This window comes from Pterocles gutturalis, unplaced genomic scaffold (genome assembly GCF_000699245.1).
Source record: "Pterocles gutturalis isolate BGI_N339 unplaced genomic scaffold, ASM69924v1 scaffold25774, whole genome shotgun sequence".
Classification (NCBI taxonomy): Eukaryota; Metazoa; Chordata; class Aves; order Pterocliformes; family Pteroclidae; genus Pterocles; species Pterocles gutturalis.
Genome location: NW_010128925.1, coordinates 9,720 through 24,142, shown reverse-complemented (window position 1 = coordinate 24,142; position 14,423 = coordinate 9,720). Strand labels below are relative to the sequence as shown.

The following is a 14,423-nucleotide window of genomic DNA, read 5'->3' as shown; positions in this document are numbered from 1 at the left end:
AGCTCCGTGCAGATGCGCTCTCACCGGGCTCCTTGTTTGTGCAAGGACGTGCAAGTGGCATTTTGGAAAAATACAGTCCAGGGCTGGGGGACTCCTGAGCAAGCAAAGTCCTAACTGCATTGAAGGCTGCACAGAGGTACCCCAGGCTGGTAGTTTAAAGTCTCTGAAGATCTTTATTTATGAACTGCGTGCTACCGTAGCCAATAAATAACCGTAATTACAGTAAGTGCAGTATGATTACAGCATTTCCCATTTGGTTTTCTTAAAAAAATAGTGTACAACAAAGTTACTGAGAAGAAAACTGCCCTGTTTGTGTGCAGTGAAGCTGGACTGAAATATCCACAGCAGAGGGTTTCTGGGGAGTAGCGTTGCAGGTTTAGAGCAGGTGGGGTTTAGACCCCCCCAGACCTCACCTGGGAGTGATGCCTGTGTTATCCAGCTGATTCCTTGGGCGAAGATATGAGAGCATCTGCCACTCAGGGCACAACACTTCATCTGTCCTGCTGCAAACGTGAGCTGGTCTTGGTTCAAACTCGGAGCTGAGTGCTGGATTGAGCCCAGACAGCCTAACACCAGGAGCAGTCTGTAGCTCCGTAACATCAGGTAGAAGGTTATGTTAAATATGGATAAATCGGAACTGTAAAGCTCCTCTCATTTGGGAGTCTCGAAACATTTCACCCTTCTTGGTACTCCTGACAGCACCCTTGTCGGGGTCGGTTTTTACTATTGATGGACCCTGTGAAATCAGATTGCTCTCCTTAGCGAGCACAGAAACCGCGGCACTTAACTCATCCCTCAGAGCAATGCTCAGAGCAATTAAATGAAGGGGATTCTTAATGAGACAGGAAATTGATTTGCAGCTGAAGGCAGCAGTGTCAAGTCAGTTAACTCTGTTAAGATGTTGAAATGTAAGTTTTTGCCCTTGGCTCTGGAGACCTTTCCTTTGAACCCCTGTGCTGCAGTTTGGGAACCTCTGAGTGGCTTCACAGAAGGTTTCTTCTACATCTTTCATGTTGGTGTCTTTGGCTAGACTTTATATGTAGGTTTTTAATAGCCTGGATAAAGTTTAATTAGGTACAAATGCTGCGTTTGCACGTGCAAATCCTTTTCTATGGTCACCTAATCCCCTGATAAAGGGCAGAACGGGCTGCCTGGGACGAGGCAGTCTTTGTCTCGACATGGCTTGTGTCTATGTACAAAAACGGAGCCGTCTTCTCGAGAGCGGAGTTTAGCCTGCAACTGTCTGAAAGGCCCGAACTTGGCCTTTCTCATCTACCAGGGCTGCAAGTGGAAAATCTTTCCTGTCCCGCTCCCTCCCCAGTGCACCCTGTCCCGTTTCCCTGCGCTTTCCTGGAGCGTTTCACAACGTGCCGCTATCTCTTCTGCTCTGCGGCTTTGGAGTATCAACAAACAGCTCCAGAATTACAAAAAATCTGTGGGGGAGAGTCTGCCTGTTTACCACGTGCGTTTTTCAGAGTTTCTTTTTGCCAATACTAAGGAAACGCTGATGTCAGCTGAGCTGGGGCTGGCTGAGCTAGGTCAGGACTCAGAGACAGCACAGGGACAGGGACAGGTTTACCACCAAAGGCACCAGGTCTGCTTCTGTGGGTAATCCTTAAAATGTTGCAAAAGCTCAGCAGTGTTGTGATTTAAAATGCATACTGATTAAACTGTACTGGTACTTTTCAAAAAAGAGGTGTAGCTTGAATTCAAGTAGAAGACAGTTAACTTTCAAGGGGATCTACTTGTCACTTGAACTGTCCCGTCAGTTTTACAAATCAGAATGATTTCAGCCTGTTTGCAATGCAGAGCAGTGCTAACTGGAACATTAGAAATCCAACTCCCGTAGTTTTTCACTAATATAAAATGTGCCTGTGATCTAGTTTAACAAAGAAATGTATGGGAAATGTATTCACCTTCCCAGGGAAATGGTGCAGGTGGCTGCTATCTGAGAACCAGAGACATTGCAGTACCATTTTCACCATGCTATAAAGCATCTTGCTTTCCAAGACTGTAAGGTTCATTAAGACAGAGCCCGCTAGGGTCACCAGGAATGTTTGGAAGCGTCTGTTGAGACCAGGTTTCTGTAAGAGACATTGCACAGCCTGCGTGGCCAGACCTAGAGTGATGCTGGACCTCAGCCCTTAAATTTCACCTCGCTCCCTTGTGAGAGTTCATCCAGCACTTGGTCCGTGGAAGCACGTTCTTCGGCGCTGCAGGGATCTGGTGTGAATTAGCTGTGTCCGTGGGTGTGCAGGCACGGCAGCCCCTGGGGATGGCAGGCAGTTCGGCTGCCCTGGATGGCACTGGTGATGCACAATGGGGCGAACACAGCTGGGCTCACGCAGAGTCTGTGCCTGAAACCAGTGTGGACCTCAGGAGACCAGTGTGGACCTCAGGAGACCAGTGTGGACCTCAGGAGACCAGTAAGGACCTCAGGACTGTGGCTGTCCTGTGCACTGAAACAGCTCCCTCCTGCTCAGCCATTCCTCTTGAGGAGCACCGCTTGCTTCTTTGGTACGAGGGGTTTCTGTTGTGGTCCTGCAGTGTGCTGGCTACTCGACAGGATTGGACCTGGGACTCCTCCAGCGTCTGCGTCTCTGTTCGGTAAAGGCTCTGTGGGCACGGCGTCTCACCTTGCTGGTTTTGTTTGCTCCTGTCCCACACTTTGCAGGGCTGCACTGGGTGCCATCCAGCAGTGCCCCAAAGCTCCACAGGTCCGGTTAGTTTATGCCTCCTAAATATTGCCATCATAGCTACTGCTAGTTCTGCAGATCAACCAGGTAACTGCTGCCCAAGCCCTACTTTCCTTTGCTTTTGAGCTAACACTGAATTCCCAATTTTCCTTTCATTCCATCTTTTTTGGGAGAAAGGCTGAAGGCCCAGCAAGTGGAGGTGGTAACAAAAATGCTGAATTAACAACACAAAATATTTTACCAAACAAAGCTTCCAAACATCAATAAAAATATTTTAAAAATCTTCAAGAACAGAAATAATACAAAAATATAACTTATAGTTAGCTGTTGTCCTTCTGAAAGAAGTGTTCCAACCTGCTGGAGGGACGGAGGGGGCAGTTCATGGAGAGCTGCGGGGGGACCTGGGGGAAGCTCGGGACGGGCTCTGGGATGATGGTTCCCTGCCTCCATCTGCCATGTGTCAGTGGGAGCTGTTCTTTTTCCCACTTTATCCCAGGTGTTGTTTGTAATGGGAACAGTGAAGTACCCTTTCTTTTTGCTGCAGCTGTCTTCTATATAGTTAGACTCTTCCATTAAGTTTATTTTTCTTCACCTGTTTCTTAAACCATTCCTCTTGTTTGCTAAACACACAGGAGCCCTTCTTCCTCACTCCGGAGCCTTGCTGTTTGCCTCCCACAGTGTGAACCTGCCGGTGCATTGGCCTTCTTGCCTCCAGGGCAGCTCGGGTGCTAAAGGAATGGTGAAGGGATGCTCTGGATATATACAATAGACATAACTCCGGGTATATACAATAGGCATAACTCCAGGAGCCCAGGGATTTATGCGTGTAATCTCTCAAATGCTCACTAAGACCTAGGACACGGTAGTTTTAAAATGATTAGCAAGGGCGAGGAATTGACATCTTGTGTAGAAACTGCTAAGCAGCAAGCTGTGTAAGTCAGCTTCTCCTTAACTTTGGTCAATTGCTTTACCAGGAGACAGATTTTAATATGAACATCTATTCCCAGCCATTTCGGTTAGTGCTGCACCTCAGCATCCCTGTACTTCTTTGGGGTGTCAGCCCTCCCGCTTACATGAGCTGTATGAGCCTCGGACCTGAAAACCAGACTGACCCATCGGTTGGATCTCAATCTTGCAGTCCCGAGCTGAGACTGGTATTTTGGCTGGACAGAACCGTTTGTGTAGGGTGATGACTCTGACCGAGTCCAGGCTTTCCTTGTTGCCCCAGTGATGGCTTCTGTGAGTCTCCAGTTCATGGTTAAATTATTGAATATTCCTTTTTCTTCCTCCTGTAAGACCCTCTCTCTGTTGGAATTTGATATCCCCATTATTAGGCAGAACTGCCTCTCCAAATTAGCGGATGCTAGAGAAGTATCTCCTTGTCCCTTACCCCTCTCCTCCCCAAACAAAAAGGAAAGAAGCAAAGAGCATAACAAAAACACCCCGAAAGCACGTGGGATAGGGATAACATTGAACGTTGCACCTCACCGCGTAACAGTTGATACAAACAAGAGGCTGGGGTTACAAGTTAACACCAGTGTCGTAAAAAAGCTTTTCACAATCTAAACTCTGTGTTCACCGGGGCAGAGCTCAAGCTCTCTTGTGGCTTTATCTCCTTGGGCTGGCTGCTGCAGAATTTGGCTCGTATTATGGGGGGGGGGAATCCTGTCTCGTAATTTGTTAGAGATGGCTGTGACTGGGATTGGTGTGGAACATGCTGATCACTGCGAAATCCTCAGTCCCTGTCCTTCCCTTACCCCCCTTCCCCCCCAAAATTCACTGTACATATTTAAAAAAAAAAAAGAAGTCAAGTTTAGCAGTCTGGTTATTTTAGTACATGGCTTCGTAAGGCAGAAAACCGACTGGATACAGTGTGTGGGGCAGTTGGCTCAGAATTCATGGAGAATTCTTCTTCATTTTACTCCTTTCTTTAAAAAATGTTTAATCAGTTAAAGACCCATGTCTTGTATGAAAGCTTATATTCTTCCAAAAGAAAAAAACCCAGCTGTTTCTTCCTCCCTTAAAACAACGTTGTCAAATCCTGTCTCTGTAGCACTGCTGGGGTACAAACGTGGAGTTTGAGCAGCCGGGTACGGAGTGGTTCCCCGCTGGCTTGGGAGGAAGCGTGTCCGGGAGTCCTCTGCTGCGCCGGCCGTCGTCAGAGCTCCAGGTAGCTGATGAGGGCCACCATGACCAGAGAGTTAGTTGTGATAACGACAGCGTGTGGCACTGGCCTCGTCACAGAGTCTTCCACCATCATACTTGTCCCTGAAAGAAAAGGAGCAGGGAAGGAGCGACCGGCTTGGTGCACAGACACAACCTGATGTCGTGTGGAAAGGGTCGGGCGGGTTGGTAAAATGTTAATTCTCAACCTAAAACACTGGGGTGGGATGTTCCCCTTTGTTCCTGCAAGGGAGAGTGGGATTTTAAAACCTCATAGCATTGCAGTCCTGCAGATTGACTCCTCTGTCTGAGCTCGTTATCCAGTGGCTCGTGAAGCACCCTGGAAGTGAGCGTTTGTGCCTGCAGGCAGGGGAGCGTACGTACCACTGTTTCGGAGGATGTGAACTTCTGCCGGGACTCCGTCTCCCCCGGGACCCGTCACCCTGATCTGTACAAAGGCGTGAGTGAAGTCTTCAGGGACGGGGATGTCGATCCGGCTCTTGCTGGCCAGGTATAGCGTGGGAGCAGAGTGGGAATCCTGCCTGTAAAGCATCTGTTGGAAAAGGCAAGGCTGAGTTTCTGTTGCTGTGGTTTCCTTAGGGTCACCTGTAAGAGGTGGCCAGCAAGGTGCTGCCTGTACCTTGTACCCCGTAACTGCGGACTCGTCTGCCTTTGCCACCACTGGGTCCCACTTGATGCTGACTGTAGACCCAGAAAAAGTCCAGGAGATGTTGCCAGGTGGCCTCTTTGGTGCTAGGAGATATAAAACAAGACAGAGGGTCAGTAAGCCAGGGAGTGATGAGAAGGTTGTGCTGGTTACAACCATCTCCTGGGACTCTGCGACTAGTGGATGGGGCTGGTGGCACCACTGTGGTTGGTACAAACAGCAGCATCCCAGCAAACGTTACTCTGAGCACAGATCTGCTCGGATAAGTGATGCACAGACCATAACGCCGACCTGAGGAAATGCAGGGCACTGTTTTATGGACTAGTTAAGATGGCATTAGAGCACCAAAATGTAAAAGCTCATGGGTTAGCTGACCGGGGGGATCCTCTGGAGGATGCACGCCAGGGCTCACTCACGTGGCTTTGTTGTCGTGATGTTGGTAGAGGGACTGGGGGGGCCGGTTCCAGCCCGGTTGTAAGCTCTGACTGACACGTGGTATTTCGTGTTGGGGTTCAGGCCTGTGACATGAGCCGATGTGACCAGCCCCGCCGTTCTCACTCTGTCAGCTGCCTCCTCTTTATCACCATCCTTCCAGTACCGGATCTGGACAGAAAAGAGTATGGTGGGTTTAGTGAGGATAGAGGAGTCTGCAGGTGCCAGCCCCATCCACGGCCAGCGCTGGAGACCCTTTGGTATTTGTTTCTATGCATTTTGCTTAGCATGTGTCCAGGAAAAGGTTACAGCCTGTGTGGAAAGGCAAGCAGGAAAAAAAAAAAATTCTCTCTTACTAATCTCTCTTGTGAGCAGTGGTATTGGCCCCGTTAGAGCCGTGTGCTGTCCTTTGATTATCCTCCATCTTTGGAAACAAAATGCTGTTTCCTTTCACCTTACTTAGCCTGAGGGATTTTCTTTGCTGGGCTCTCGGATCTCTGTTTCAGTGTCTCTCATTGCCATTGCAGGCTCGTACCTCGTAGCCCAAAAGCACTCCAGTCATGTCTCCCTGCTCAACGGGCTCCCAGGACACATCCATTTCTGAGGACAGCACAGCCTTGGCCGTAACTCTGAAAGGAGCCACTTTCGGTTCTGAAAAAAACAACAAGGGAATAAAATCCTTTTTGTAGCTCTGAGCAGCATAATCACCGGACTGAAACCAAGGGCTCTCCTGCAGCACCGTTGCCGTGCAGCCAGACAGCTGGTGTTATGTGTTCAGAGCAAAGCGAGGGGAAGGGATTTAGGGACTTAGCAGGACAAGCAGGGCTACAGCTGTGTGCTGGGAGGATCTGTGTCTGCAACATCTATCTGTGTGTTTGAAGTAGAAGATAAATTTTATGCTGAAATCACTGTCAGCTGCTTTTTGAGTAAAAGAAACCTCTCCCATCACTGAGCTCCCAGCCAGACCATGCTCTGCAGGGAGCTGGTTGAGCACACGTTGGTTGGTTGGACAAAGCCCAGTGAATCCAGACTCTCCGCAGTCCCCCTTTACCTTCTTCCGCAGAGTACACGATGGCAGTGAGGCTCTCCGGTCCCTCTCCTTTCCTGTTGTAAGCTTTGATCTTCACCTCGAAGGGGGTGTAGGGACCGATGCTCTCGTTGCGGTAGACGTAGTGCAGTGATTCCGCGTGCGGCACCCGTGCTGTCAGCCACCCCTGCGTGCCTTTCTTGCGAAAAGACAAGATGTAGCCAAAGCCGTCTCCGTTCTGATAGTCCCGCAGCGTCGGCTGGGAGGGGGGAAGAAAGAGAGAGAAGCCTTCATCCGTTCACACGAGCAAGACTTTGGGTCTGCCACCAAGCACAGTGTTTGGCTCGGCCGCATATCAAAATTGTGATTGCGGCACTGATTTCCCCAAAGAAGTGGCAGGTGCTCCTCCCCCTGGCCCCCTCCCAGTATCCACGGCTGGTGCCGTGCCGCTGACTTACCGTCCAGTTGATGATCAGCTCGTTGGGAGCCCCTCCGCCTCCGCCGAGCCCAGATGGTGCCACAGTAGGTGCTGTCGGGTCCCCAAACAAAAGCAGACGGCACAGGTTGGGTTAAGGAAACCATAGTGATGAAGATGAGCACAGACACCGTGCGGTCTGGGAGCAGCCAGGCTTTGGCAGCTCCTATGGAAGTGCTTGTCTCTGGATTTTCAGCCGTATTTCAGATTTTTGTAAAAATCAGGTCTAGAATACTGGCTAGTGCCTAACGAGCTTATCTGGAGGCAGCATGTCTCCGAGGGGACAGGAATCAAGCTCAAAAGCAGGGGTATGGAGGAGACCTTTTATTAGAAAGGAGTTAATGAGCATTTGGTGTGTTGAGAGCAGTTCTCCTGCTGTTCTTACAACCCTTCTGCTTGCGCGTTCGAGCAGCAGAAGATAGAATGAACATTCACAGCCATTTGCTGGGAAATTTACCTTGTCTTTGCAGAGTTGTGCTCTGTGATATAATAGGGCTCTTTCCCCTTTCTCACCGTTCCTGCCCAGAAGGTACAGGATTTGAAACTAGGATTTAAAGTGGTTTAATATATTGTATCTAATGCTGGTGAGGTTAGCTGGCAGCTCTAGTACTGATTTGTCTTTGACCTGTAAATGGGCAAAAAGGCAGAAAATGTTGTGATGGCATCACCTCTAGGAGCACTCAAGGAGATGGACTAATTGGGACCACGACACGCTGCAAGCCAGCCTTTCCCCTCCAGGACAGGTCCCTCTGCCTCCCCTTTCTACCTCTGAGCGCATCTGCACGTACCTGCTTCTTTGGTACGGATTTTGCTGGAGGGTAAACTTGGCTCCCCGACTCCAAGAATGTTACTCGCTAAGACCCGAAACTCGTAATCCATCCAAGGAATGAGGTTCACCACCTGGGCTGTCTCTGCGTTGCCTTCAATATTTACAGGATCTATATAATCCAATAACACGAGAGGAGAACAAATAGAGCGAGTGGCTCCAGCGTACGAGCACAGAGCAAGAACTGGTGCCCGCAGCCAGCATGGGCCATGCCACCACCGCTGCCATCGAGACACTTACTGGTACGCATTTGCTTCCATTTGCTGGAGAGGAGGGTCCGCGCCTCAACGATGTACCTGGCGATCGGGCTGTGGTTATCGAAGCCGCGGCTCCAGCTCAGCTGGACGGTGGTGTCACTGATGTCTCTCACCACCACACCCCCGGGGGGGCCTGGAGGTCCTGGGACGATGCGAGACAGACGGACATGTTACTAAGACGAGAGATTTGGAGGCTTATTGCTCTTTATATGTGCATAAATTAAAATCAAGCCTTTTCTGGAGGCTAGGAAGCCTCGCCGCCAGTTCTGGCCTCCAGCAAAGCTCGTAAGTGTCTGTCCCATCCAGTTCAATTGTTAGATGGTCGCAAGGGAAGAGTGAGCTGATCCCTTGCAAGGACCACGCCATTAATTTGGGCTTGTAAGGAGCAGGGGGCCTTAGGACAGAGAAATTACCTCTGACTGTCAGCGTGGCTGACTCCGAAGCACTGTCCACAACGGTCTGGGCTGTGCACGTGTACCGTCCCGCGTGCTTCAGCTGGGCGTTGAAGATGCTGAGGTCCCCGATAGCTTCCTTCTGCGTGGGGAAGAGAAGAGACATTGGGGAGAGCATTTCAACATGCCTGATCCCAATCCAGCATTCAACATGCAAACAAAGAGGCTGCTGCTAGTTTTCTTTTCTTTTTTTATGGTACATAATTGCTCTTGTTACTCACCGCACTGGCTCGCCGGTAGTGCCCCTCGGACTTGTCAAAGTCAATGGGGAAATCATCTAGTGACCAGGTGAAGGTCAGGTCCATCGTTGGATCGTGGGACGCGTGGCACTGTAGAGTCAGGTTTTCACCGACGTTGATATCGGCACTAGATGGTGCCAACGTGATCTTGGTGGCATCTGCAGAGAAGGAGCAGGGAGAGCTGTTAGCTGCAAATGCCGTGTACCAGATGGATATTAATGGTGCAGAGCATCCAAACCAACCAACTTGTCATCCCTCCCTGTGGTTTCCCAGGAGGAAGATGAGGGATTACAGTGGTTAGAAAAGGGAAATTATTTTTTCAAGGACCAGTTGCTGGTAGGCTGAAATATCTCTGCTTCCCTACTGCATTGCTTTGGGGGACCGTAAGGAGAGCAGAAATATCACATCATGGCTTTCTTAGATCTGTTTTTCGCTTGACTGACCCCAAATCAAGGCAAACGTCTCTACCTCGAACAGAGAGGATTCCAGTGCTGTTGGCTTTGCCCATGAAATTCTCAGCAAAGCAGGTATACTTTCCCTCGTCAGATTTGCTGATATTCTGGAGGATCAAGGTGCCATCCGGGGTAATAGTCACCCTGGAAAGGAAGAGGAACCACACAAGAGGAAGGTTATAATGCCTGTTCACTCCGTACACCTGACAATTCCAGCCCTTGCTGATTTTAGAGAAATTGATGATAAAGACAGGACTGCAAAATATGACATAGGAGTTTTCTAAAGATGAAACTAGAGGAATAATAAAGTCCATATGTTAAGGGATGTAGCGGCACACTTTCGTCATCAAGTCCAGCCTTCTGGCAAGAAAAAAAAAAAAGTGATTTTAGCTATGGTTTCTAGGTAGAAGCTGACTCTGTGCCGCTACCTGCTGCTGTTGATGAGAAGTTCAGTCCCTTTGGTCCAGAGCACAGTGGCTTTAGGTGCTGCTCGTGGTTGGCACGGGATGATGACCTTCCCGCTTCGGGCTGCAGGGATCAGTCGCTTCACTGGGTTTAGTCTAAAATCTGGTGCTAAGGCTACGGGGGGAAAAAGAGAGGATTAAGGAATGATTAGAAAACCCTACTACGTGAGCATTTCAACTGCCGCATAACTGGGTATTGATTTGTTGCTAGATGAGTCGGTAACAGAAGCATGGCAATATCTGGTGAGCACGATGGAGCGATTCCTCTGCTGCTGGGCGGTTTCTGGCCCCTGCCGAGGCAGGCGGTGTGCGACACGTGTCGTACTTAGCGATGGCGATATGACCCTAACAAGTGCAAGGTCTTTGAGAGACACAAGAACAGCTGCTTTGAAAATGTAGAGGATATTCCCTTCCATACCCTGACCAAAGTCACAATGCAGACATCCAGCTTGCCTAAATCTCCTGCGGGAATTGCAGAGATAGGATCGGGTTTTATCGGTTGCCCTCATGCGTTGCCGTGTGTTAATGTTGAGCAGCTGATGCTCAGGGCCTTTAATTTATCTCTGGCATCTACTGACCGCGAGGAGATAAGCTTTTAGACTAACGTGGAACTAGTTTGGCGTCAGTCCAGCTCCAGTCACCATCCATCAAAGCGGGTGGAATGGAGACTGAACTCTTTTTCTTTGACCCCTTTCCTCCAAAAAAGAGGAGGGCTGTGGTGGAGGAGAGCTTGTGCTGCTGCCGCCTGTCCTGTACACTTTCTGTGGCTCTACAGGTGTCCTTGTGCTCTTTCGGCATTACTGAATTTACACAAGATTTAAATTTTAAAAGGTTGCTGAGGGTCTTGTCGAACCAGTAACCACATTTCAATGGTGAGTGAAGCAGTTTTTGTCTGCTCTTATCTTACTCTGAGATCGCAAGCAGAGGATATTCGGAAGAGATCTAAAATGCTTCAGTGTCCCATTGAAACCCAGAGCACTGGGAAATGAGGAATTACCTTGCACTGTTAATTCAGCACTTGCATATACCGTGCCATGCTTGTTCTCAGCCACACACTGATACATGCCAGAGTCCTCCAGGACTAGCTTGGAAAATCTCAGCTCTCCACCGCTCACTTCGATGCGGTTCTGTGCAAACAAGAGGATGAACCCATTAGATGAGAAAAACAGACATGGAACTCAAGCCTTGTGTGTTCAGGGTTGAGTTTCATTACAGACTCTTAATGCCAGTTTGAAGCCAGCCTGGTTTTCCACGGGAGAAAACTCAGGGTGTTTTTTCTGTGTGTGCAGTTGCTGCCCCACATCACTGCGCTCTGCTTGCTGAGACTCCCGAGTGCCTGAGCAGCAGCGTGCAGGTTGTACAGACAGCTACAAGGTGCTATTTATCCACCCTGCTAACCAGCGATGAGCTCCTGTCGTTGCACAAAGCAATGGCTGGGATGGCAGTGACGGGAGAAGGGACTGGCTGGCGGTAAGGACGGTGGCATTGCTCTGCAGCCTCATGGGGGCACATGGAAGAGGGATGCGGGGTGAGAAGGGGGTTGCGGCGCGTTTGCAGGGAGGCAGGAGAGGGGCTAAGTCTGGAGGAGCGGGTTCAGTGCTGCAGGTTCTGGTTCTGAGCTGCTCTCGCTGCAGACCGGCACGGCGGTACCTGGGAGGTCAGCGGCTGCCCGTCCCGGAGCCATCGGACGGCGGGTCTGGGTTTGCCGGCGGCCACGCAGCTCCAGCGCAGGTCAGACCCGATGTCAGCTTCTGTGTCTGTGATCACCTTCAGCCACTCCGGCTGAGCTGCAAAGGAGCAAGAGAGGCGGCAGAGCCAAGACGATGAGAGGAGAGGTTTGTTGTGCCAGGCAGGCAGAAGGATGCTCATTGTGTCATCTCCGCTGGCAGAGTTATTTCTCACAGCGTGTTTCGCCATAGTAACAGCCCTCGCCTTTTGTGCAGCCATGCAAGGCTGAGTCCTCTGTGGGTCTGGCTGCAGCTGTGCATGTGGACTGCACAAAACGATGGCAGAGTCCAGAACCGAGGACGAACATTATGGTTTCTCCTCTTAGGAGTAAATGCAGTCATTCCTGAGCTTCAGGAAAAACTGTATTCAGACTAAGAGAACCCAGTTAAGTTCTGTAACTTGACTGGATCTGATTAATAGCTCCAAGCACTGACCCTTGTGGAAGTACCCAGGCTTGGAGAGGATCCTGGTTGGGAGCCAAGTTTGATTTTCACCACTACGCTTCCTTCCCCAGTTACCTCATTTTTGCTAGAATTATTTCAGAACAACTTAGGAGGTCTCTCTCTCTCGTTGCCATAGCCTGAATGTATCCTTTGAGAAAAGATATCAGAGATCTCTGCAGGGCTTTGCAAGGGGTTTAATTGGGGCTGCTAGGAGGCAGGATCAGAGGGGGTGGTTTCGCTCCCAAAGGCTCGGTCCGTTGCCGGGGGCATCTCGCTGTGCTCTGGCAAGGCGTGTGTTTAAGTGTTACCTTGAATGATGATGCGGCCCTGGTAGGTGTCTCTGCCTTTGATGTTTTCAGCCTCACACTCGTAAGTGCCTTCATCCTCAAAGCCAACATCCTGGATCTGCAGGAGGGGCTCGCTGCCGATCCACTTGGAGGACTGCAAGCCATCCAGTTTCCTCCACTTTATCCGAGGAACAGGGCTACAGAAAAATAAACCAGCTCTTAGGTACCCCGTGCTGCGTTACAGCAGTGTCACTCCATCCCCATTCAGCCACCCGGGTCCCATCCCAGCTGGGCCTTGGCCAGCAGCACCCATGGCTTTAGCCAATTCCTCCCTCCTCCTCTTCCCCCTCCATCTCTGGTCTCCAGCAGACCCCTTAAAGAGAGGGACATGAAAGATGTCCTCTCCATCCTGAGCCCAAGCGACACAGACGCTGCACTCACTTTCCAAAGGCAAAACACTCCAAAGTCACCATCTGCCCGGCCAGAGCGTAGGTGTCTGCAGGAAACCTGGCTTTTATGCTGGGTGCATACTGCCTGGCGTCTGTGAAAAGGAAAGCACCGCTGAGGAGTTCTGGATGACTTGCAAGTGGCACACGTGAGGTCTCAAAGGGCAGAGGACCCGCAAGGTTACGCTGCTTTGAAAACCTTCGTGCGTTTGGATAATTTACAGGTGGCAGAGGCTAGGTTTCATTTTCCTCTTAAAACAGCTCTTACTAAAGTCTCTAAAAGCCTCTGCACATCATCTCAGGACTCTTTCTCCTTAATTTCCTACCTGCTTAACTCCCTTCACCCTGCCCAAGAAGTATTTTCAGCTGTACCTCTGCAAGGTCACCGAAAGCAGAGGAGTTTCAGGGATACGCGAGCCTGCACAGGCTGCACCGCATGCCTTTTCTCTTTTACAAACAGAGAAACCCCACGGATGGGGTTTAGAGCTGCACAAACCTGGAGAGAGGGCTGCTTCCCCCAGGTTCCAGCCAATTAATATTTTTCTAAGCTCTTAAGCTCCCCTGAGAGGCTGGTGGGTGATTTATGCACTGCTGGGGTCCGGTGGAGCCCGAGTGCTTCACGGTGGGTTGTTAATGCTGCGTTTTGCTGCCTCCCCTTATGATAATCTGAGAGCACTGACCCTCTGCGGCCAGGCTGAGCCGGGAGAACTTGCTGAAAACGCTCTTGGTGATGAAGTCGATGTGGCTGGTGGCAAAGCACGAATAGTTCCCCAGGTCGGAAGCCTCTGTCTTGGCGATGTAAAGGTTTCCTGTGGTCTGAGAGACGAAACGCCGTCCATCGGCTGGGATGAAATTGGGAAACTCATTCAGGAGCCATCGGTAGGATAAGCCTGTGGGGAAAAGAAAAAGGAACAAACTGCACAAGTTGCCCGTGTCTAAGCTGAAGTTGGTCCTTGCATGGCACTTGTTTTCCCATGTGCTAAGTCCTGCCTCTGTTTTGTTGCTTTATAGAGTCTGAATTAAAACCAAATTTGCTTCCCTAAAATTCCCAGAGAAAAGCAAGGGGTGGTTCACATGTCTGGGAATCCCTTGCTCCGTTGCATCTCCCCACCCGATCCCAGCAGCGCTGCTGATCCCTGCTAGTGGCGGTGCCGAAAGGCAAACCCTCACCTGGGTAATGGGGAGGGGGGCTGCAGGCGAACATCACTCCCCAGCCTTCGGTAATCTTCACAGGGTCTTTTTGAGAATTCCTGCAAAACTAAACATGCAAAGTGACCCCTGCCTGTGGAGGAAGAAGAGAGCTGGAGCAGTTCCTGCATTTTCTCTCCCCCTCCACGGGCTGGGCTGTTCCGTGGTGGTACAGAGGGAG

General features: G+C 50.3%; 1 protein-coding gene across 1 annotated transcript in view; it reads right to left on the bottom strand.

Moving 5' to 3' along the window:
• Nucleotides 1-4,854: 4,854 nt before the first annotated feature.
• CNTN2 (contactin 2 (axonal)) overlaps nucleotides 4,855-14,423 on the bottom strand; it is a 14,776-nt gene continuing 5,207 nt past the window's right edge. The window contains 20 exon segments of the mRNA XM_010079792.1: nucleotides 4,855-4,964; nucleotides 5,244-5,412; nucleotides 5,500-5,612; nucleotides 5,943-6,129; nucleotides 6,494-6,609; nucleotides 7,010-7,244; nucleotides 7,444-7,514; nucleotides 8,249-8,398; nucleotides 8,527-8,685; nucleotides 8,957-9,077; nucleotides 9,217-9,392; nucleotides 9,703-9,830; nucleotides 10,115-10,265; nucleotides 11,148-11,277; nucleotides 11,801-11,937; nucleotides 12,630-12,805; nucleotides 13,050-13,149; nucleotides 13,735-13,944; nucleotides 14,225-14,295; nucleotides 14,297-14,312. Coding sequence (XP_010078094.1) covers nucleotides 4,855-4,964; nucleotides 5,244-5,412; nucleotides 5,500-5,612; nucleotides 5,943-6,129; nucleotides 6,494-6,609; nucleotides 7,010-7,244; nucleotides 7,444-7,514; nucleotides 8,249-8,398; nucleotides 8,527-8,685; nucleotides 8,957-9,077; nucleotides 9,217-9,392; nucleotides 9,703-9,830; nucleotides 10,115-10,265; nucleotides 11,148-11,277; nucleotides 11,801-11,937; nucleotides 12,630-12,805; nucleotides 13,050-13,149; nucleotides 13,735-13,944; nucleotides 14,225-14,295; nucleotides 14,297-14,312 — 2,726 coding nt within the window.